General features: G+C 37.4%; 2 protein-coding genes across 4 annotated transcripts in view; one reads left to right on the plus strand and one right to left on the minus strand.

Annotated features, from left to right (window-relative positions):
- Positions 1-6,516, minus strand: part of LOC134752873 (peritrophin-1-like) — a 90,544-nt gene extending 84,028 nt beyond the window's left edge. The window contains exon 1 of the mRNA XM_063688643.1: positions 6,505-6,516. The gene's annotated coding sequence lies outside the window, so the exon portion shown is untranslated. The remainder of the gene's footprint in view (positions 1-6,504) is intronic.
- A 1,849-nt stretch (positions 6,517-8,365) lies between these two features.
- LOC134752854 (uncharacterized) lies at positions 8,366-21,879 on the plus strand. Of its 3 annotated transcripts, none has more exons than XM_063688619.1 (11): positions 8,366-8,512; positions 9,176-9,248; positions 9,946-9,989; positions 11,265-11,401; positions 12,551-12,660; positions 13,331-13,500; positions 13,927-13,982; positions 14,315-14,471; positions 17,416-17,520; positions 19,484-19,526; positions 20,230-21,877. In XM_063688619.1, the coding sequence occupies exons 2-11, from the start codon at positions 9,188-9,190 to the stop codon at positions 20,361-20,363; spliced, it is 1,017 nt and encodes a 338-aa protein (XP_063544689.1). In that variant the 5' UTR covers positions 8,366-8,512; positions 9,176-9,187; the 3' UTR covers positions 20,364-21,877. The 3 variants fall into 3 exon arrangements, with proteins under 3 accessions (XP_063544689.1, XP_063544692.1, XP_063544690.1); XM_063688622.1 differs by lacking the exon at positions 8,366-8,512 and adding an exon at positions 8,523-8,757 and having other exon boundaries at positions 20,230-21,879; XM_063688620.1 differs by lacking the exon at positions 8,366-8,512 and adding an exon at positions 8,523-8,793 and having other exon boundaries at positions 20,230-21,878.
- The last annotated feature ends 190 nt before the right edge of the window (positions 21,880-22,069 follow it).

The following is a 22,069-nucleotide window of genomic DNA, read 5'->3' on the forward strand; positions in this document are numbered from 1 at the left end:
TGCCCCCAAATTAATTTTCTGTGAAGGACTAGTAAAGTACCTGGGTGTGTACAAGAACAAGTGCGAGTCGGACTCGCGCACGAAGGGTAAAAAGTCACGTTTGTTGTATGGGAGCCACTTAAATATTTATTTGATTCTGTTTTTAGTATTTGTTGTTATAGCGGCAACAGAAATACATCATCTGTGAAAATTTTAACTGTCAAGCTATCACGGTTCATGAAATACAGTCTGGTGACATACAGACGGACAGACAGACATACAGACAGACGGACAGTGGTGGAGTCTTAGTAATAGGGTCCCGTATTTACCCTTAACATGTACAAATTGTAGCCTCATTTTTAGGGTTCCGTATTCCGTACCCAAAGGGTAGAAACGGGACCCTATTACAAAGACTCCACTGTCTGTCTGTCACCAGGCTGTATCTCATGAACCGTGATAGCTTGACAGTTAAAATTTTCACAGATGATGTATTTCTATTGCCGCTATAATAACTAATACTAAAAAGTACGGAACCCTCGGTGGGCGGGTCCGACTCGCACTTGTCCGGTTTTTGACAAATTATAACTAATTAATGTGAAAATAATCATGAATATTAGAAAACACCAAGAAGTAATATCACTTTATTGCAAAATCTAACCAAACATTTGGTGTTGTAACAAAAGTAAAGTAACCTTATAAATTATTAACACTCACAGCTTATTATTTGTTTCAATAATTATTCATATACGTCTTAATTACGTAATATTTGAATATCTTTTTGTTATTTCAATATTTTTTGGGTTTTGTTGACAGATCCACTGACTCAACTCACTGACGTTTGAAATGCGCGCGCAGGATATGCATTCTTAACGCTTACCAAGCTAGGCTAATGTCATCACTTATAAACCAGTGTATGATGATCTTCGACTACGCTGAGGTTTCACGGGAATCACGGGTCTTGTTTATGTTGGTTATGTTTTTTCCTGCATTAAGCAGTTACTCTCTTCGATTAGGAATAACAGCCCGAATTCAGTGTTACCAGTAAATTAAAAGCCTGCCCTTGTCAGTGGTAAAAGCGTAAATATATTTATTTATAATATTCCAAAAAATAATGAAACGCAAGTTTTAATATAAATTATTGTTTTGTATAAAATATAAATACACAAACTATAAAATTCAACACAAACAAACATCACAATTGTAATACACACACACTACACACATACTATGTATTATAATCAAATATTCATTATTTATTTTTTATGTTTATCGATATTATGTACAATATGCAATGACACAACTGCGTTACTACGAATTAATGTACCTACTTGAACTTATAAACGTTGATTTCATGAGTTTATTAATCACGTTTCTTTGTTTAATTCATAAAATAATGCATAAATACTGAGAATAGGTATTTGACTTATTTAAATTCTGCGAAATTGCTGTACTCCTACATTGACAAAAATGGCCCTTAAATAGAAATATGGTTAAATAATATCTTTAACAATATGACGTCCAAAAAAGGAGTCAAATCTACCACATCAGTACTGTAAGCAGTCGTTCTCAAGTTCAAGCATTCGTCATTCTACAGCGTCGCGGGTATCCAAATACAGTCTAGCAATTTCTTCTAGTCGACAGAATGGCAAATGTTGAAGTCATGCAACATGAGACAGGGTCAGATTTTGGGTGTGTGTGCAATTACGTGAAGTGGCTGCACAGGACCACTTTACTGTGAGGCACTGGACTCCCCGAACTGCTTAAATCTAAGTTGTTTTATATACGAAGTGAGGTAAGAAACTTCGATAGCGCGATGCAGAACATCAGGTTAGGGTTAAAAACAGAGACGTTTTAGTTTTTCTACTTGGGTTCTGTGTTGAGGCTTATTTAATTAGATACCTAGGATATATCTTTGTAACTTATTATGTAAGCGATGACAAACTGTCTTGTCTAAAAAAATAAACATTGAATATGCATCATGGCTTTTGTTAAACACTTACATGTCTGACAAATAGGTCCTAATATAAACAACAAAATACGGGACTACCGATACCGATACAATATTGATATCGGAATAAAAGTGTCTTGGAGAGCTTTACCACTAAAAAAGCAGTTTCCATTCTAATGTTACGTGTGGATGATAAAACAGCATAAGTCTTAAAATGTTCATATTTATTTATTCATTGCCTTCTATGTACGACTTTTTAAGACTATAATTATGCGGCTCTCAGCTAAGTATCAGACACAAGTTTTTATAATTTACAGACGGTGGCTCTGGTTTACTCTACTCTGAGCTGAGATATCTGTGGAGGGGTTGAATCAGGTTTCTTCAATGCACTGTTAAGGGGAATTGTCTATAAACGGCTAATAAAACGTCTTGCTGTCTAGAATGGTCTCAGACGGGCTTTGCCCTATGGCTCTACGGCAGCGGTTCTCAAACGGTTTTGGTGACGGAACCCTTTTGGAAAGTAAAATTATTACAACTATTCTTGCGGAGCCCCCACAGAGGTTTTGAAGAGCCCTAGGGCTTTAAGTTTAATGTTTACAAATTTTCTATCGGAGCATCGTAAGAGTCAATTATAAGGTGAATTTTTAAGGTCTCCATTTTTTGTTAAGGATGCGTTAGGTATTTTATTATTAATTATTGCACTCGCACTTTTCTGTAGAGTCTTCTTCTTCCTCGCTTTATCCCGGCATTTTGCCACGGCTCATGGGAGCCTGGAGTCCGCTTGACAACTAATCCCAAGAATTGATGTAGAGTCTGGTACAAAGATATGAGGTTTTCTGCTATGTGCTTATGTTAATGGTTATGGATTCTAGTTTCCACAATTAAGTTCGTAAGTGTTGAGTCACTATGCGTGACAAGTATGTTAACTAACGCTAGGCTAGACCTTTTTTTTAAGAGGGGTAATGCGTTACGCATGCCATCCAGGCGCGGGGACGGGCCTGGGATGGTTTTGTGAGACTCCCGTTTAGGCTAGTGAGACCCACGGTTTACCCACTAAAACCCCTGTTGGCCGCCTCAGGGCTATAAGACGAGGCCACGGGAACACTGGAGCACTCTTCCGCAACAGTGCTAGGCCAGGCCTAGGATCCTCCTGGTATCTCTGCAGGCTTCCCGAACTTTTCCATCGCGCTTATTATTCTCCACTCTCTGTATACTCTTATATGATTTCATGTGCAAATTGACATAAGGGCGTCCTTTGGGACGAATTACAAGTTTCCAGGTTTATACACTTTAAACATTGATGCGAGAGGCCTTTATGCGGTCAAAATTTGACCATGGATTTTGTCGATTTCACTTGTCTCTAACTAAACCAGCATATTAGTAGATCGTTTAATAGAAATGGTGTCACTATCTTCAATCTTGCCATTAGATTATAAGGCATTGCGATTTGCTTCTACTGCTACATTTCAGTTGTTGGTCTATATTTTAATTAAATGGTAGCGAGTTTGCGAAATACAAATTCGCCGTCTAACTAAGATTAATATAAAAAAGAGTGACTGTTATATATTATTTTATAGCAGCTAGTTGATAGTTCAAGAGTAGATGAGCCTTAACTGTTCACGGTAGTTGGGTGCATCGTGCATCCGTGCATGCGCAGAAGCATAGAACAATAAAAAGGTACTAAAGACATCTGGGGCTAAGAAACTATTACGGCGTTTTTAGTATTTTACCAGTGGCTGTACCGCATGGGTTGCCGATCCGGATGATAATAAGCATCGGAAATATTGATCAATAAAAATATGGACTTATTGCGTTTCCGACAAAATACAATAGATGCGGAAAAAAAAAGAAACTTGGGATTATATTTTGGATTCTTTTACTTTCTTTGCATGGTGTGGCATGGTTAATATATTAACTTATACATTTCGAGTAAAATTGACGCGGTATCGACTGATCCCTGCTGAACGATTTTATTCCTCTGTCCTCTTTTAAACAACAGTATGAGGGACTAGACAAGGTCAGCCAGTTAAACGTAGCCATAACCATTATTCCATTAGTGCACTCAAGTAGAACGAGGAGTGACCGTGCGGCCTAGTTTATAAACATAACAGCAAAACCTCATCAAAAATCTTCGCATTGATGAGTTATTACTTTATACAAGGATTTTGTCGGTGATTAGTCATCAATGCTAACCACATTACTAATCAACTGTTATTCAATGTGCATTGTTTATTGTATTTTGATTTATCACGAATGCACAGAAGATTATATTATAAATATATATTAGAGTTTTAATTATCGGTATTTACTAAACACATTGAATTCGGATTCAGTAGAACATGCAACTTAATATGCGTAAAATAGTATGACGAAATAGTTGTTGAGACAAGAGAGTTGAAATAGTTTGTACTTTTGTAGAAGTCAGCTATGTATTAAATGCGAGTACCCAGCTTTTATCCAAACTGCGATCCAAATTCCAAATAATTAAATCTAAATAAAGAGTAGAGTCCAAATAATGGTGGTTTAGAGGTGCAAGGGTTTATATTTAGATGATGATGTATTCGAGTTCAGATTATGCTGCTGCATTGTATGGATTAGATTTCCAAGTCATAGATACTATTTATAGAAACGTCGATTCCTTTTACGTTGCATGACGTTGAACTACGTTTACGGTACGTGGGTGGCAGTCGTGATTGGTTGAATCATGAAACGAAATTGGTAGAAAGAAGATAAGGAACTATTTAGTTTAAACTCTATGGGCTCTTTTTATCAAGCCATACTATGTGTACCACCTATTTTGTTGAAATCTAGCCCATTGCAAGTTGTGGATAAGGTTAAATACCTGGGACACGTTCTTACGAGCGACCTAAGGGATGATTTGGACTTGGAAAGGGAGCGCAGGGCGTTGGCAGTTCGGAGTAATATGATTACCCGTAGGTTTGCTCGTTGCTCACATGATGTAAAAATCACACTATTTAAATCATACTGTCAATCCTTGTACACGAGCATGGGTCCGGTACACGAAACGAGCCTATAACGCCTTGCGCGTACAGTACAACAATTCTTTTAGAATGCTGATGGGACTGCCCAGCAGGTGCTCTGCAGCGGGCATGTTTGTGGCAGCTCGCACGGATAGTTTTCAGACTATATTACGTAAAAATATAGTCTCATTACTAAGACGTGTGAGATGTAGTCCCAACAGCATTCTAAGAGAAATTGCTGATAGGTTTAATTGTCCGATCCTAAAGCATTGGACCGAGCAAAATAAAAGTGTAGCGCAATTTATAATATAATTAGGTACCTATTAAATACTAACACTAGATTAAGATTTTGCTTGTATTACTAACACTCTATGGATGCATTTGTTTGTCCGAAATAAATAATTTTTATTATGTAATTTTATTATTTTATTTATTTATTTTTCAAATTACATTTAGGTAAATATTCTCAGTGCAGTCACCGCTTAGAGAGTTTATATCAAAAGGCAAACTATGACCACGAGCACTAACAAGAGTGCAGAAATAAGGAGACACAGAACGCTACACCGAATATAGTTAGTTTTGCTCTTGCATAAAAAATGTAGAGCGGGATTTACCAGTGCTACAAAATGCAGAATATCAGCCTGTTTGAAATTTCTGGTTATATTCCTTATAGATTGGATTTCCGATAGTTTTTTGCAAACAAATCCTATTTTTTATTATAAACTAGATGCACATATCCCCCGATCAGATTCGGTCATTGAAGTCCAAGCCTATCATATTGCAAAATGCAACAATGAAACTTATACACCTTTGCTCACCGTCCGAGCGTAACGTAACCCACATTGCCGCGATACTACGTCACATAAACCGACCAATCAGATTGCTGGGTCTACATCGCGCTTACAAAGTTTTTCGACTCGGCTGCATAAATACAAAGAGCGTTTCTAAGTGCATGGGGAGTCCGTTGCTACACGGGAAACCGGTCGTGGTGGGGGGCCGGCTTAAGCCTCCACCATCTGAATATGTCGCCTTGAAGAAGTCGTCATGTATGGGTTTAATATAAAAATGATTAATAAAAATAATGTCAAACAAAACAGCAAAATGAAATGAGACTTGTCTCACACATACCGGTGTAGCGTCTTTGACTCTCTTTTTTGTTTTTATCTCTTATGTTACATCGTATACAATTAACAGTTAGTATATTTTTCAGTAACATAAGTATAGTTTGTTCGATTTTTTTCATGAGATGGAATATCTCTATAAACTATTGGCGTTTTTTTATTTACAAACTTTATACAAACAAAAAATTCAATAATTCAGATTTAGTTTATTCAGAAACAATTCAAGCATTGTGCTTGAAATCCTTACAATATAGAAATTACAATATATACAGCATTAAATTAAATATAAGCTCAAACTATGCATCTACTATCTAACAAATCAACATGCCTAATACCAGTAATACCTATTAACAAAATAAAATTAAAAAAATCATTCAGTTAAGACAATACAAACAATCGCCCAATGTGGAAAATCCGCAAAGATCTCGTCAATACTGTAGAAGCACCCCCCTCAATAAAAATATTTCTATATAAATAGGTACCTAGGCACCTACACATAACAATTAACAGGTTTAAGGGTTTCACCACTTTTAAATTGATACTCTCCTCTTACGTTTCTTATCTTCAGGACTAAAAAATTAATAGTTTAATCTTGTTAAGAAGCGAAAATCAAAATATAAACCTCACTTTATTCATAAAAGAGGAAGTCAAATCAGCTACTTCAGTATGGGTGAGACCAATGTCTCTCTTTATCATTTTCTTGACAATTAATTGTTTACCATATATGAATTGCTTAATACGCTTCAACATATTTGATGGCAAGGAATTAGACCGGCTCCCTGCCGACACCGGCTCACTGAGTAGCTACGGACCTCCCAGGGCAAATTCCTAAAAGGTTGCTTATATAGAAGCGAAGTTTAAAAACTTCAAAAGCGCGATGTAGAACGGGAAATAAGGTATTTTATAACATCAAAATCAAACACAAACTGGGCACAAAAACTAGTTTTTCATATTTAGAATGTTGGACAGTTTTTGCTTAATTTTTTTAACTCAACGTTTTTTGTTTGTAATGAACAATAAACGCATTTGTTGCTTTTTTGACGTTTGCAATGGCGTTATGTGTAAGTGCGAGTGAAAGAGAGCAACCAAGTTTATATTTTAGGGTCGCAGCCAATAGGAAGCTGGAGTCGTCTAAGTCACATAGTATTATTGATTTTATGAGCGGGATAGAATCCCAGTCTTCGTGATGTAGAGTTCTGAAAATAGTACAATGTGTACAAACGGTAGTTTTACAATTGATAAGAAGAAAATATCCCGTACTACTGACCAATACTTCACTCATTTCTCGGTATATACTCGAACTATTTAAAAAAACTTATGGTCATAGTTAGTACTTTCTTTATAAAATAAAAGTATAGTTTTAGTATAGTTTACTTCAAGACACGTACGTTACGTTAGTTAAGGCATTTATTATTCTGTATATATAGTGATAGATGTAAGCATTAACATAGCTATAAGTACATACTAACACTAGCTATGAGTCTGTAAAAGTTACGCGAAATAAAAATGATTTATTTTATTATTTTTATTTATTATTAATTTTGTACGCCAATAGGCAAAGCACAGAGTTCTTTTTGTATATTAAGACCCTTTTGTTATCACCTGTGTTATACAAGTAAACGTTATTCTATTCTATTATATTCAAATTAAAATATTTTTTTGCTACCTGCACTTGAAAAGTTGTACAAATTAAGTTTTTGTTACTTCAGCCAAACGAAAATAATGTATAACGTAATAAACTATTTTTATTACCAAGAGATATATAACTATAGGATACCTACGCTTTGGATATTTATCAAATTAAAAGAGCAGATCTATCATCAACTTTTACGACGTAAAATAAAACTATGAAAACGAATTATATCGCGTATATTGAATTTATAATACATCCCGACGTTTCGAACTCTTTACAGCGGTGGTACGACGTAGTAAAATGAGATACAACGCAATGATGAATGAAGTGAAAAGAACGTGAGGTGAATAGAACTCGTAGTAACTCCGATGAGTCATTGTCCTAAGTGTTCCGCATTCAAGTAGAAGCTATTTTAAACTTTCTTGACGTTTTTTTAGAAAACAACTCTATTACAAAACAATAAGGTCGGTATCCCAGAACACTATCTGAATAAAATTAATTTCATAAAATATAAACCCACTCGATTTTATTTTGCAATTAAATGAACTATATTATAAAAAAGGAAATTATCACAAAAACAATAAGGACTTTTAAAATAAATTAATTATAGGTAAATAAAATAATAAATGGGGTAAAAAATTTATACTGGCAACACTGGTATTTTGCTACAGATCATTCTATTCTACATAGAAAAGAATATGATTTTACCCTGAGAAGGCAAATTAATGATGGCGTCGATTTTCACGTAGTTCTGATGATTTCGTGTCGTGAAGTTATTTCATTAGCTGTTGTATGTTCATATTGGTGTTGTTCAAGGATCTTATCAACAAATCAATTGTTGCCATCAAAAGTAAGTGGATGTGGATTGTTGCAATAATAATAAAATTAAAAACACCGTCATGTAGAAACACCGATTTCACTGGTGTTGCAAGATTTTTTTGAGGGAATTTGACATTTAGAAAGCAGAATTAAGTTTTTGCAGTGATATTTTGTTATTGTTTATTAAATTTTCTTTATAATTGCTGAATATCTGGAAGTTTACTACGCCGTGCTAGTTCTCGAGTTGCTCTATCAGTACCTAACCAAAATGTCCATGTATGAATGTTTACCGAAATTTGTGTGTATGAGAGAGTAAGCTTATTATGCTTTGTATTGTGTACTTTGTTTAACTAAGTATAGTTAACAATAGTTAAAGTACCAGTCCAACCAAAATTGCCGTGACTTTATAGATTTTGGTCCTAAAAATAGAATGCATATTTGTTTTGAACACTTTAAGATGTATTGTTGTTTTTGTAAGTGATCAACTGATCATCACTGAAATTTGCATGCATCAATGTCATATTTTATTATCTCTGAAAACTTGTCTAAAACCTGCTAAAGGTACAGTAACAGTATGTATAATTTACTCTATGGTTTACTAAAAAGGCTAATGCTGCACTCTGGTGGCAGAACATTGCAGTAATATCCCATATTGACCAGTTTCTGTTTAATGCTTTTGCTCTTGTTTTCTCAGGGTTGAAGAATCATGTCCGACGAGGAACAGGTGGTCTCAGAGACACAGGTGCTCACGGCAGAGTTTAAAGATGGTAAGTGCATACGGTACATTTACTCATTTTGTTGAAATCTTTTTTTTTCCTGTTTGCTTAAACCAATTTGTTAAATTCTTGTTTTTAGGGTTTCGTACCCAAAGGGTAACAACGGGACCCTATTACTAAGACTCCGCTGTCCTTCTGTCACCAGGCTGTATCTCATGAACCGTGATAGCTAGACAGTTGAAGTTTTCACAGATGATGTATTTCTGTTGCCGCTATATAACAACAAATACTAAAAGCAGACTAAAGTAAATATATAAGTGGGGCTCTCATACAACAAACGTGATTTGCCGTTTTTTGTGAAATGGTACGGAACCCTTCATGCGCGGGTCCGACTCGCACTTGGCCGGTTTTTATTTATTTAATCTCTTGGAAAGTAACATTTCGTCAGCTGAATTGTTGATGAGTTGTAAACAGTTTTTTTTATCTTTACGTTTAGCTATAATAATGCAATAATGCAATATGAATGACATTTAACCAAAGTTTTGTTTATTATCATAATTTATTTAGCTATTTCCTAGTTCAATAATGTATTATTTGTAAATAGTTCAGTACCTAGTATTAAGATTGTTGCAGTGCCCTAACGGGGTATCATGTACCTACTTCAAAATGTTTTGTACCATCCTCTGTAATGAACATGATCGCAATAAAGATATATGAAATATATAATCATTGTTTAACTGTTTTTCAGGTCAACTTGAAATCGTGGAGGTGTCGCCATTTGACAATAATGAGGTAAATTTGCCTTATAGAGCAGAAAACTCATCGAAAAAAATGAAAAAAGTTAACAAAAAATTTGGTTAGCATCCTTATGGGGCTCCCTGGCGCCAATGAACTCCGATCTGAATCCCTTAGTTTTCTAATGTTTTTTGTAGCTTATCATCATAGAGTAACTTATACTAGAGTGGTACTGTCATAGTAAATTTTGTAACCACAGTAAATTCACTGCCATCTATCGACACACTTTAAAACTAAAAATGAAGATTTATAAAAATACGATAAAATGTATTTAAATATGGATAAATGATTTTTTTTATTTGCATTAATTATTTTTATGATTTTGAAATCAGAAACATTTATTGTTCAAACTGTGTAGGTACAACCCATGACCCATGTTCTTTCACTGATATGCGTAAAAATTGTTAAATAACAAACGAAACCGTCAACGCCATCTATACGACAGTAGGCCAAAGCTAGTAGCGCCCTCTGATCGAGAGTCAAATTTTCTTGATTTTCGAGGCACGTTTTTTCCTCAGACTGTATCCATCTGTTACGGAGTTATATCTATCTTTGCTTATCATCGAATAGTATGTACCTATACATCTCTATTGCAAATAGACACGGGTGATGCGGGAAAATGATTGGACACTTAATAATAAATAAATAAAAATAAAAAAGCCTTTTATTTCTGGGTTGAAACTTAATCTAAATTTTTCTAAATGTCTAATATCTAATGATCACTCCAGAACCCTCCTAAGAGGTATAGGCCTCTTCCAGAATCTGCCACTTTCTTCGGTCTTGGGCCTCCCATATCCAGTTGGCCCCCACTGTTTTAATTATGTCGTCCGACCATCGTGCCAATGGCCGTCTTCTCTTCCTCTTTCCGTCTGGACCTTTCCAGGCCGTTGTGTGGAAAGTCCACCTCTCGTCTTGGAGTCTGGCAACATGACACTTAATACGACATTGCTACTTCTTTAAAACTATCCTGGAGGGGCAGATAGGAAGCAAGCGGGGTACAGGAAATCCCAGATGCAGCTTTTTAGAACAAGTGAAAGAAAAAGTAGGGGTCGTGTCGTACCAAAAAGTCTAACAGCTGGATAGGGAAAGCTGGAAGATACTCCACCGACAAGAGAATAACTCTTAAGTTAATGATTAAAATTAATTAATTAAATTAATTAAGCGTGCTCCACCGTAGACCACATCATCACTTACCATCAGGTGGGATCGTGGTCAAACGCCTGCCTATTCATCATAAAAAAAAAAAAAAAAAATTACCTATTTTTCTTACAGACTAACACAGTGGAAACTATCCTCCCCGACGTGGCAATGTCGGAGAGCAGTGAAGACCAGGAGCCTAAATACCAGATCCTCACGGACTCCTCCAGGGGTCTGATGCACTTGGATCTCTTAAACCTGACCCTTGTCAAGTAAGTCACTAAATAACTCGTGCTCAAAATGTATTAGCAAATGTATGAACTCGCAATAAACAATGTGAAGCCCAGCCACACTAACCCATCATATTGACCTTACTATTTTTGCATTTGATCTTTGTGTGTATGACCAAAGAGAATTAAGAAGACAGAGTGCTCACTCCATACATCGGTTTTGTTACCAAAAAGACTATTATTTTGCGTAGTCTAAATCTAGCGTCAAGTAGCAAAACTATCAGTACTGCTACTCGACACTAGAGGTCACATGTGTCGCGACTGACGAAAAGTGTATTGCTCAACAATTTATAACTAATATAATAAGCAGAAAGAGTTGAAAATAGGGTTCCGGTTACTCTGGTCATAATATTAGCTGAAAATCGTTGAGCATTAAGGGGCCCACTGATTATCAGTCCGCCGGACGATATCAGCCTGTCAGTTAGAACAAAAATTTGACAGTTCCGAACAACTGACAGGCCGATATCGTCCGGCGGACTGGTAATCAGTGGGCCCCTTTAGACTCTATGTTTGCGGCGACATCTAGTGTCGAGTAGAGTAGAGTACTGAGAGTTCCGCTAGTTGACGCTAGATGTTGACTACGAAAATAATACTCTTTTTGGTAACAAAACCAATGTATGGAGTGAATACTCTATGTTTTCTTAATGAGGGCTACCGCGTTTAATTTCGCCGCTAGGGGCGCTAGTGTAGATGGAGGTCTTTCAAAATGTGAAATGCATAGAAGTTTGGGGGGTTTGAAGCTTTTTTATCGGGATTTTTCACTCCTTATTCATAATTGTGGCAAATCTTTGTCCAAATTTGATTAATCATGGTAAACAATACATATAGCTCAATAAATGTTAGTGGTTTAAAAAAGTGCCAACTAAAATATATAATAGGTTGAAAAAATGACACATTTACACGTTAAAATACCTTTGTGGATATTAGAACGTATTGATTTTATAAAAATAAGCATAGAAGAATTTTGAGATCTGTTTTTCTGGACCTACATCTACAGTGGCGCCAACTGGTGAGCACAAAAACGGTAGCCCTCATTCTCTTTGGTGTGACGAAAACTGTCACCTTCATATTAGTTATTATCTACTCATTCCACGACATGTTAATTTACTTCAACATCATTATTTTGTCTAGATGTGGCGACGGTGAGGAATCATACCGTCTAATGACCAATCAGGAAGCGGAAGGGGAGTTGGGCGAGACGGTCACCTGCGTCTTGCAGTCCAGTGATGGCGAAGGCGAAGGTAAGATACTCTTACCTAAAGTAAGGACGAAAGCAGGCCTATGGAACTCTCCGCGCGAGCTCGGATTTATGCCTACGAATCTCGTCCCGCCGGCGGTACAATACCCAGCAGGTTGCCACACGCGCTCACGCACTCACGTCACCGCGTGCCATGCCAAAGAAATGTTTTCGTCACGAACAAATAACACAGCTTGTAGTGTGTATGGATGCAGAAAAAACAAAACAAAAAAAAATATTTTTTCCTCTTTCGACATATGACGAAAAGTAAGTAGACATTCTCAATATAGGTACTTACACCTACCGTTATTGTTTTTACGATAGTTACAAGCTACGTAGGTACTATTTAATTGTTTTAAAGATGTAGGTAATGTTTTTAAGACACATTTATAGTTAGATATCTACCTAAGACACCTAAGTATTTGAAAGAAGCGTCGGCAACCCTAGCGTTGTGTCGGCGCGCGCGGTGCGGGGAGCGGCGCGCTGAAGGTCACTCCATTGTATTTTTGTGTAGGTATCAAAACGGTAGGCATTTGCGTTTTCTTTGAGAGATAAGTATCTGTTCGTAAGAACTATTATATAATCTGTGACTAAAGTAAGGATTTTCTATATTGACCTGCCAATTCCTATCTCTATTGCACGCGCGTAATTATATTGTCTCTTTGTGTATTCAGACGCGCAGAACGCCTACGTTGGCAAGAAGCAAGTTTACTTAACCAGAGAAGATCACGATGAATACGTCATGGTTAACGGGGAAGACGGGCCGGTCGTCATTCTAAAATCATCACTAGAAGGAGTTGAAGAAACTGAGACGCCACTGGCGAAGACTGAGAAACCAGTTAAGGTACAAAACACTTATTTTAACTCGTCATTATTTTTAACCAGATCAATACGTCGTGGTTAACGGGGAGGTCGTCATTCTCAAATCATCGCTAGACGGAGTAAAGGGACAAAACACTTATTTTAACTGATCATTATTATGAACAAGATCAATACGCGTCATGGTTAACGGGGAAGATGGGCCGGTCGTCATTCTCAAGCACTTCTCAAGTCATTATGCTCAATTTTATTTTTATATATACCACAGTAGTCCGCTCTTATTTCATATTATGGATATGTATCGTTTAATTTCAAATATGCGATTATATACTGGGGCCATTGCCGCTGCTCTGCTTGTTATAATAAGAAAATCGTACGAGCAATCTATAAAGTAACCTGAAAGAAATTATAAATGTTATTAGGTTATTAGATATTATTATTTTATTTTCAGAAACCACTCACAGCTGTCGAGTTACTAGAAAAAGCGAAAGCCCTACAAAAGGCCAAGTAAGTTTCTTATAAAAAAATATTACAGTAAAAGCCGTTTTTGATAACGCACTCAACAAGAAGTGAAGGCAAGTGGGCTCTTAATAGTATTTTATACAATCGTGATAATGGAGAGCTTTTCAGTCGAGTACCGTGTTTAGGCAACGAAGCTTGCTGAGTTGCCTAAGTCAGGTACGAGATTGAAAAGCTTGATTATATCACTATTGTATACAATACTTTTTCTACGAGTCAACAAAAAAATATATAAACAGTCTCGCCTTATTAATATGATATATTGACAATAAAGTTGCGTGTTAACAAAATGGTTTATAAAATAATTGCATTAATTTAAGGGCACAAATGCAGACCCAAAAACGGGGTCGCAAGCGTCGGGGCACCCTCCCCTCGCCGCACGAGCTTCTATCGTCGCCTAATTTTAAGTTGTTCCTGTACTCCTGCAAGCTGTGTGCTTTCAAGTGTAATGCCATCAAGGAGCTGACAGCGCATAAGGTTGGTAGTGAAGGAATGGATGAACGAATGAGTCAATGAATGAACGAATGAGTGGATGAATGTCGTCCAACTTCAAGGTGTTCCTGTACTCCTGCAAGCTGTGCGCATTTAAGTCGTATTTCAAATGTACCAGTGTGACCTGTAAAATATTTTTTTATCAATAAATAAACTGAACTGAACTGAATTGAAGTGTAACGCCGTCAAAGAGCTGACAGCGCATGAGGTTGGTAGTGAATGAATGAATAAGTAAATGAACGAATGAGTGAATGAACGTCGCCCAACTTCAAGGTGTTCCTGTACTTCTGCAAGCTATGCGCTTTCAAGCGTAACGCTATTAAGGAGCTGACAGCGCATAAGGTTGATAGTGAACGAATGAATGATAGAATGAACGTCGTCAAACTTCAAGTTGTTCCTGTGCGAGCGAGGTTTAGCAAGAGCATGCATTACATTGCGGTATCCGATAAACATTTTGAATGTAGTTTACCTTAGTAGTCAGCAATGTAACGTAAATTGCATGCAAGTTCTTGCTAGTCTAAACCTCGCTTAACGCTATTAAGGAGCTGTCATGACATAAGGTTTGTAATTAACGAATTAGTGAATGAACAAAAATAATGGGCTTTCGGTGTTAAAACTGTCACTTGGTTGTTTCTAAGGGCCGGTACAGACGGACTGTAACCCGACTGCAACTATAGTCTGTATCTTTAGGTAGTTAAAATAATGTAAACATTTTCGGGCACTTGAAACATTTATCAGTTAACCAACCAAATAGAGAACTGCCTGGATCTGTTCCTTCATCGTTCTGGCTTTAACCTATTTCATTTATTCGTGTAATGTTTTCATCTACCCTCAAAAATGGCTAAATATTCGATCTCGTTTTAGTTTCTTTACTAGGGCGAAGTAATAGCAAATATTACAAAACTAAATTACTATTGATTAATCAAATCATCCCGATTATTCCTATTAACAAAATAGTACGATTACAGCAGCTTCGTTGTTACGTTGAGTAAGAAATATATCGTAGTAAAACTTTTGTAAGTTTTAGCACATCGAGTTAAATGGGGTTGGCAACTGTCAAAGGTTTGCAGAGATGACGCCATCATAGCTTGCCCCTTTTTCTATGAAATTTGGCTTAAAGGGCTGTGGATGCCAGCCTTTTAGGGCATTAAAAAAACAAAAATTTGACACAATTCTAGGGATTGACAGGGCAATGCTGGCGCCATCTGCTAATTATTTCGACCGGCCAACCCCATCGACTTGAAGAATTTTCTTGCCCAATAAAATACCTAATTAGCCTCATGCATGAAGTTTATATTTGAATGAAATATGTTTTATTCGGATGTTTGTTACCGTTATATCATGTTACAAATACATTTCCGTTTTTAAATTACCATTTAATTACTTAAAATTATAAATAAAAAGTAAAAAAATTTGCCCGCGAAAAGCTAGCGAGCGAAACGCTCGAAACGCCACGTGACGAAACGCGTTCGACAGATTAGTGTCATTAGTAGCAAACGTCAGTTGGGCCGCCCAACGTGTGACGTCATCACGCTCCGTCGAATTCGCGCCAAAAATTATGAGCGTTTCAACCGCTCAAAAAGTTTTCAACATTTTTTTTTTTTTTTACTAGCCTAATTTAGTGTCCCACTGCTGGGCAAAGGCCTCCCCTCGTTTCCTCCACTCGACCCTGTCGTTTGTAGTGTCCCGCCAATCCGGATAAAATGCGTCTAAGTCGTCCCGCCATCTCCTTTTCGGCCTGCCTGCACCCCGGCCAGCACCATCTATGGTGTTCCGTGGGTCCCACTCGGTAACCATTTTGGCCCACCTTTCAGGGTGCATGCGGCAGACATGCCCAGCCCAGTCCCACTTAAGCTTAGCGGTCTGGACACCTACATCTACAATTCGAGTTCTGGAGCGCAGTTCCGTGTTTCTGATTCTATCAGTTCTGCGAACACCTAGTATACTGCGCTCCATCGCTCGCTGGCAAACCTTGAGTTTGGACTTTAACGCCTCAGTTAATGACCATGTTTGAGCACCGTAGGTAAGGATAGGAAGGATACACATGTCGATGAGTTTGCGCTTGAGACACAGGGGAAGGTCGCCCTTCAATAGCGCCTTCATGGACCAGAAGCTCTTCCAGGCGTTGTCAATACGTCTATTGACCTCTATGGTTTGCCTGTTTTCGAAGGAGGCTATCTGGCCCAAGTAAATGTACTCATCAACATACTGTATATCCTGCCCATCTACCGTGACCCTGTGTTTTGCTCCATTGGTCATCAACTGAGTTTTCGCTCTGTTCATTGTGAGTCCAACCTCAAGGCTCGCTGTGCTGAGATCTTGTAGCATGTGTTGTAGTTGAGATGCCGTGTGGGAGAAAAGGACGATGTCGTCGGCAACATTTTAAATATTTTTTAATAAAATAATGTTAAGGTTTACAAAAGTATTTTTATCTTTTCCGGTGTTCCAACGATATAAATTATGAATCCAAAAATAAAAATAAATTCATGCATGGAGCTAATTGTGGTTAGTTTACATTCTTTTAAATATTTATTAATTGATTAAAAAAAATTTACACAGCATTACTAATGCACTGCGAAATTTAGGACAGAAAGTAATACATACAAACAAGGTACAGTATACAATCTGGGACTAGGTATGACATTTTTTTTTTTACACAAATTCAAAGAAACGAGGTATATACACAAAATAAAACAATATACGAAGAAATATTAATAACTAACTGAGGACGGACGGTCATCCATTGCCTCACAAAGGTTTTTGCATTCCTCACAAATTAGCCTCCAACTACCGACTCCAAATATCTAAAGATACAGACACTACAACTATTACTATAGTTAGGTATGGGAACTGCATGCCGACGTTGCAGTTGGCGTGCAGTCGGTCTGTACCGGGCACCGGGCGTAACGTGGTGTGTCGGTGGGTGCAGGCGGCGGAGCACGGGCCGGGGGGCAGCCGGCTGAAGGGCGCGCGCGCGGCCGCCACCACGCTGCAGTGCGCGCGCTGCCCCTTCCGCGGCGGCTCGCACTCGCAGGTACCAAACATAGATATAGATATGGGGCATTTTCTATGAAAACTGTTAATAACTATACTATCATAAACCCCATGTTCAGGCAAATACACATCATCAACTACATAAACAAATAACACGGTAATTACCTGTTGCTAACCGCCTCGAAGCCGGCTTCAATGGGGCATGGGGCAGAGCCCCCGCTCTCGTTGGTTCTTAAATTTAATGTTCCGAGTTCCTTAACACCTTTTACACAAACACAGAACTGTCACAGGTCAAATGTACAGCATTTTCACAATAAAACCGTTTTTATTACAGCGCAACAGCGAAAACGTGCCGCCCGTATTTTGTTTTCTCTTGCGACTGGTTTCCTTTTTAGCCACGGGCGGAGCTCACCGGAGAGTGGCGTGACTGTCGCGCGATCGGCGCAAGGGCGGCGTTTTCCCGCGTCATTTGAATTATGTAGCCGATAGACATGTTTTATTATGCCTGAACAAAAACGGACCTTCTTTTTTTTCTTGATGGACTTGAGGGCGGTGTTGCCCGTAGCCAATGTCACGTAAAAGGGTAGGAACAAAATAAATGCTCTTAGAGCACGACGCTGTTCGGTGGTTGTTGTAGTTGTCTCGTAAAACCGATAGCTGGATTTTACGAGAAGCACGCGGACTACCGGCCGTTGACTCCAAAATGGTGGTTAAACACGCTTTGAGATTAATTCTCCATTCACTGCACACTACCACATTAGATTATTGTATAATAAAGCTATCGATATTACACTTTAAACAATATTAATGAGCAAAAAACAAAGGAATTAATCACGAGGCTACTATCAAGATGGCGGTCGAACCGGAAGTCAAAACGGACCTTATTGCGTGCGTAACGTAGTGGAATGTACAATTTTCATACAAATTTTTGGGACACTTATTTTATCAGGATTGAATATAAGAGTTGAATGATTCACGGTTAGTTTCATTAGACTTATATACAAAAACAATACAAAAGGTAATCACGGTCTATATCCCGGTCAATATAAGTCTAATGATTCTGAGTTGAAAGAACCCAAAAACACCAGGATCTGTGAGAATCAGGTTTACTTTATATTTACTTTATAAAACTCCCATCTGTGGTCGCGTGCGGAAAGGGAAGGAATAATTGCTCGGAGCAATGCTGAGCCGAACGCAGCCGAGAATACCCGAAAGGCGGAGTTTCGCACCCCTAGTTCGGCCAATAATAATTACCTTATATTTTTTTAATGGTACGTTTCTGACCTATGTTCTTTTTTTTATCAAGCTAAAGTTATTTAAGCACTATTTGTGTCGTTTTCAATCAAAAGGTACCACATTGTCGCTTGCCATAAGGACGCTCTGACAGGTTATTCATATAAAGATACAATCCAATTTCATCCTTATGTTAAGCGACAATGTCGTACTTTTTAATTGAAAACGTCACATTTAAGCGTATTATGATTGTTTTAATTTTTGGATATTTTTCAATGAAAAATTTATCTTACCTTATTTAATCAGATTTCTAATCGATGAACTTACTAGAGAAATACCTCAAGATTATTCATAGAAGAAAGAAGACTATTCATATTTTTTAGCATTCATATCTAAACAACCGGCCAAGTGCGAGCCGGACTCGCGCACCTAGGGTTCCGTACTTTTTAGTATTTTTTTAACTATAAAACTCCCGTGAGACTCAAACATATTAGATTATTTTAAACCGGGTCACTCACGTATTATTAAGTCGAATAGCTCGACATGTTTCGATGTTTTTAGTATTTGTTGTTATAGCAGCAACAGAAATACATCATCTGTGAAAATTTCAACTGTCTAGCTATCACGGTTCATGAGATACAGCCTGGTGATAGACAGACGAACAGCGGAGTCTTAGTAATAGGGTCCCGTTTTTACTCTTTGGGTACGGAACCCTAAAAAGCGTTACAATTATTGAAACAATAAGTATAACTTGAAATTATTATTTTCAGTTAATGAAACACGTGCAGGAGCAACATTTAAAAGACACGAATGGTAAGTGAATAATAATTGTTTATTATTTTTATAGATGTCGCGACGAACGAAAAGTCTAATGCTCAACAATTTTCAGCTAATATTATACAATCTAATATATTTCAAATTTCTAAATTTACACAGATATAAAAAAAACAATCACTCAAAATCCTAAGAACTAAGAAATTTAGGTACTATTAATAAAACTAAATTAATCTTAATTAATATTATAACCGGATTAACCGGAACTCTATTTTAAACTCCTTCTGCTTGTAATATTAGTTGTAAATTGGTTTAGCAACACATATTTCGTCAGTCGCGACACGTGACATCTGCTGTCAAATAGCGGTACTGATAAATCCACTACTTTACGCTGGATGTCGACTACGAAATATATGAAGTCGGCACTCTTTTCTTACTTATACAGGGTGGCTAAAAAATAAGTGCATTCCTTTTGCCAGGGAGGTTTTGGGTTTATACTGAGCAACTTTTACCATGGGACCAACCACGAAATCTTGATAAAACATTCCACCCATAGAAAATGGACCAGACAAAATGTATGAAACAGCCAAATTTTTTTCGCGATTTCGTGGTTGGTCCCATAGTAAGTTGCTCAGTATAATCCCAAAACTTCCCTGGCAACGGGAATGCACTTATTTTTTAGCCGCCATTTCTCTATGGTTTTATCTTAGCGTTTTATACCCTAGATTTTCTTTGATTTCAGCGGAAGTTTACCTTAATTCAGCGGAAGCGGAAGCAGCGGATGTCCTGGTGTGTGGCGCGTGCGGGTTCGAGTCCGCGTCGAGGCCTGAATTCCGGCGCCATATTGAAGACAAACATAATGTCAACGTCAGTTGAGACAACTAATGTTATGTTAATTTTATCAAGCGTTTTATCAACGTCAAGTAGGATTTTGAGTCTTAGGACCGTGATATATGGTTCGATTTTGATTGAACTTATTCCTATCCGAGAACATTTTTAATGTATATTCGATAGACGTATTAAAGCATCCCTTTTTGTATCAGCAGTTGAGAAAAGAGCCTAAAGATCATGATAGATCTACATTACTACGAATGTTTCATATAGCCCAATAGTAGTCCAGATTAAAAAAATATATTTTTTTCTTCACTCAGTGTGAGGTTCACATCATTTAGCATCACGTCAACGGCAGAAGAAAATACTTGTCCTATTTTCTAAATTTATTTCCTTACGTCAAATGAAAGTGACGCAATCAAATCAAATATGTGCCATTCTCAATCAAAAGGGTACTTATTTTCGGTTGTCAATAAGGCGCTATTTCCATATAGCTTTAATTTGAAATCAACCTTTTCGACAAGCGACAATGTGGTACCTTTTGGTTGAAAACGTCACATATAATTTTATATTTATTAGCAGGCAAGCCCATCACGAAGTGAATGAGGGCTATCGTTTTTTTGCTCACCAGTTGGCGCCTCTGTTGATGGTGGTCCAAAAGACTAAAGAACAGCTGTCAGTCATTGAAGTGACATTTCGAACTATGGAAAAGACAAAAGACCACCATCTACACTAGCGCCCCTAGCGGCGAATTCATACGCGTTAGCCCTCATTGAGGTTACAATGTATCAGATGTATTGCGAAATATAAAATTTCGTTATTTGGGTCAAAATTATTTTCGTTGTCCTGTTTCTTGTCCCCAAAAAATGTGACGGAGTGGAGTTTCTTGTATGGGGTGAAATTTAGTTTTTAATTTTTTTCTAGAGAGATCATCTACAGCTAGAAAGGCATGCAATAGCATTTTGCTTTTTTAGGGTTCCGTACCCAAAGGGTAAAAACGGGACCCTATTACTAAGACTCCGCTGTCCGTCTGTCTGTCACCAGGCTGTATCTCATGAACCGTGATAGCTAGACAGTCGAAATTTTCACAGATGATGTATTTCTGTTGCCGCTATAACAACAAATACTAAAAACAGAATAATATAAATATTTAAATTAAATGGGGCTCCCATACAACAAACGTGATTTTTTTGCTGTTTTTTTCCGTAATGGTACGGAACCCTTCGTGCGCGAGTCCGACTCGCACTTAGCCGGTTTTTAATTTTTCTGAAGAGAATTATCATCTACAGTTAGAAAGACATGCAATAGCATTTTACTTTTTTATTTATTTGATAAAAGATAAATAGAAGCGTGACAGAGTGGTCAGAAACAAGACAACGTAAAGAATTTTGACCCATCTGCCTCTTTATCGCCCCTGCATATTTTAGCGATTTTGGTTTTTAGCGGTAGGGCCTTTGATCCCTTACTAGGCCTGCAATACAAGTTGATGGCTGTATCGTTTTAGGCAAAGTATTTTAATTAGGAAAATAAATTATACAAATATTTTTGATTTTTATTCAAGTTTCTATCCCTTCGTATGCCTTTGACAAAAATTATATTCGTCTAGTTGTGCCAACCCTAATAATTGCTCGGAGCAATGTCGAGCCGAACGGAGCCGAGTTTGTCGGAAAGGAGGAGTGTCTCCCCACTGCCCTCTGCCGAAAATCTTGCATAAATGTGCATACTTTTGTATGGACACGTTTATCTGACAT

Source organism: Cydia strobilella, chromosome 25 (genome assembly GCF_947568885.1).
Source record: "Cydia strobilella chromosome 25, ilCydStro3.1, whole genome shotgun sequence".
Taxonomy (NCBI): domain Eukaryota; kingdom Metazoa; phylum Arthropoda; class Insecta; order Lepidoptera; family Tortricidae; genus Cydia; species Cydia strobilella.

What these genes read in the sequence shown, in the direction of transcription:
- LOC134752854 (XM_063688619.1), top strand. Translation starts at nt 9,188, where the DNA reads ATGTCCGACGAGGAACAGGTGGTCTCAGAGACACAGGTGCTCACGGCA. An exon ending in TTAAACCTGACCCTTGTCAA is followed by an intron (nt 11,402 to 12,550) that starts GTAAGTCACTAA and finishes TATTTTGTCTAG; the next exon opens with ATGTGGCGACGGTGAGGAAT. An exon ending in CAGTGATGGCGAAGGCGAAG is followed by an intron (nt 12,661 to 13,330) that starts GTAAGATACTCT and finishes TTGTGTATTCAG; the next exon opens with ACGCGCAGAACGCCTACGTT.